At 48.4% G+C, this 2,256-nt stretch overlaps 1 protein-coding gene across 1 annotated transcript in view; it reads left to right on the top strand.

Annotated features, from left to right (window-relative positions):
• The window catches only part of Adcy10 (adenylate cyclase 10), a 68,491-nt gene that overhangs the window by 64,252 nt on the left and 1,983 nt on the right, over window positions 1-2,256 (top strand). The window contains exon 32 of the mRNA XM_023706313.1: window positions 807-1,002. Within this exon, the coding sequence (XP_023562081.1) occupies window positions 807-1,002 (196 nt within the window). The remainder of the gene's footprint in view (window positions 1-806; window positions 1,003-2,256) is intronic.

Raw genomic sequence — 2,256 nt, 5'->3', positions numbered from 1 at the left:
TGTGCGCGATAAGAAAGGACGTAAGAAAGGAGAAGCCAGGTGGGAGAGATAGCTTAGAAGGCACAGGCAAGCACAGGCAAGCACAGGGTCCTGAGTTCAATCCAAAAAAAAAAAAAAAAAAAAAAAAAAAGATGAAAAAGAAGGAGAAGCCTGCGGGACAGACAGCCTCCTCTGTATCCATGGGCTCTTATCTATGAAATTGTGAGGGAGAAACACTGCAATTGTTCTGGACAGGTACTGGCTTTTCCTTGTCATTAAACAATCTAGTTCAGGCCCTATTTCAGTAGCTCCCACACTTTGCTGGGTCCTCCCAGGACTGTAGAATTGGCTGGTAGTCATCCAGAAGATGTGACAGCTATATGCAAACATTGCCCCCTTTGACAGAAGTCACTGAGCTGCCTCAAGGATGCAGGTGCCTGTGCAGGTTGCCTGGCAACCTTCCTGGAAGGGTCCTGAAATCTGTGACCCCAGGATGTCCAGGGGTATGGGACTGGCTTCTGAGGAGTACTGTGGCTAGAGAGTCATCAAGAAGGTGCTCTGCCTGCCTTCCTGTCTTCCCCAAAGCCACCAACTGACTCATCTCTTTACTGGAAAAGGGGGTAGTGTGGGGATCAGACTCAGAGTTTGGCACCCATGGGATCCCTTGCCCAGATGGCATCTTCGGCTATCTGGGCTCCGGGAGCCCACAAAGCCTGAACTTAAAGCCTGTCCCCCATCAGGCTGAGCTGCCAGGGCTGAGATCTGTGTCAGAAAGGCAGCTGCCATGACAACCACACTGACTGCTGCCCTTCCCCATGGTGGTGCAGGTATGCCAGGCTCCAGGAATGGGACAACTTTACCAACTTGATGAACAAAAGTAAAAGTCTCCTGTCACGGAGAACCCCGACGACTGCTTACTACGGAGGTATTGTTAAATACATGGAGGCGCAGGTGCTCCGTCTCCAAAAGCAGATCGAAGAGCAGTACCACAAGGCTCAGGACAGCGGGGTGGAGCTGCTCAAGGTGATGCCCCAGGCTCACAACTTGCTCATAACAGAAATGATGCATGATCCCAAGAGGCAATTTTAAGCGTAGAGACTAGAGTTCGATCCCCAGCACCACATGCCACACTGGTCCCGCACCCCAGTGAGCTAAGCTGTCCATGGAAGCAGGGCATGGTGGCCCAGGCCTATAATCCCAGCACTGGGGGAGGCTGAAAACAGGTGGATCACTCTGAGTCCCAGCTGCCTAGTGAGACCCTGGACCAAATACCCCCCAACTAAAAACAGAGATTTTAAAATAGTCTCTCTGAAACACTGGGAAGAGGAGAACGTAGGTCACCCTTTACCTTCTTTACCTTGCTACTCATAAATTGCTACACTGATTGATTGTTGATTGACTGATTGACTGTGATAGTAGGGGTTGAACCAAGAGCCTTCATCCTGAACCACATCCCTAGCCCTTCTTTTATTTTTAATTTTTAAACAAGGTCTAGCTCCATGGCTAAGTTGCCCAGGCTAGGTTCAAACTTGCGATCCTCCTACTTCAGCCTCCCAAAGTGCTGGGAATACAAGTGTCTACCGCCAGGAAAGTGCTTTCGATCATCTTACCCACAATCTAATTTATTCCAAGTTTCCCTTTCTCTCCAGTAACACAGGCATTGGATTTGACAAGTAAGTTGACTCTCAGTAGCACTTATCCATATGGACTGAAGGTCAGTAAAGGCAGGCCTCACTGTGGCCGGCCTGATACTTGGAAGTCCAGAGGCATGAAGGGAGAGGATTAAACAAAGGCACAAAACAAACAGAAGTAGCAAAGCTCTCCTCTCCCCAAAACAGTATAGGTTAAAAAACTAACCCGGGCTATTGGGATTACAGCAAAGACATAAAACATTATCTTGGAACTCAAGGACATTGCAGTTTTTTTTAAATTCAAGAAGAGCATAGAGGCTGGGTGTGGTGGCACACCGAGGCTGGCGCAGGAGGATCTTGAGTTCAGGGCCATCCTGGACTATATAGCGGACTGACTCACACAGAGAGAACCATTGGCTCAGCCGTGATCACATGACATGCAGCATCACAGGCTGCTCCACAAGTTTAATATTGAGTTAAAATTTATTAGAAATAGGGACCAGGGAGATGGCTCAGTAGAATAAGCGCTTGCCTGGCAAGCACAAAGGCCTGAGTTCAATCCCTGGTTCTGCCCCTACCACCAAAAAAAAGGAAGAAAACTTATCTAGTAGTGAGACCCTGTAGACCCTTCCCTAAAATACAAAAA

This window comes from Octodon degus, unplaced genomic scaffold (assembly GCF_000260255.1).
Source record: "Octodon degus isolate 3935 unplaced genomic scaffold, OctDeg1.0 scaffold00250, whole genome shotgun sequence".
NCBI lineage: Eukaryota > Metazoa > Chordata > Mammalia > Rodentia > Octodontidae > Octodon > Octodon degus.
Note: the sequence above shows the minus strand (reverse complement) of the source record. Positions and strands in the feature narration are given on the sequence as shown.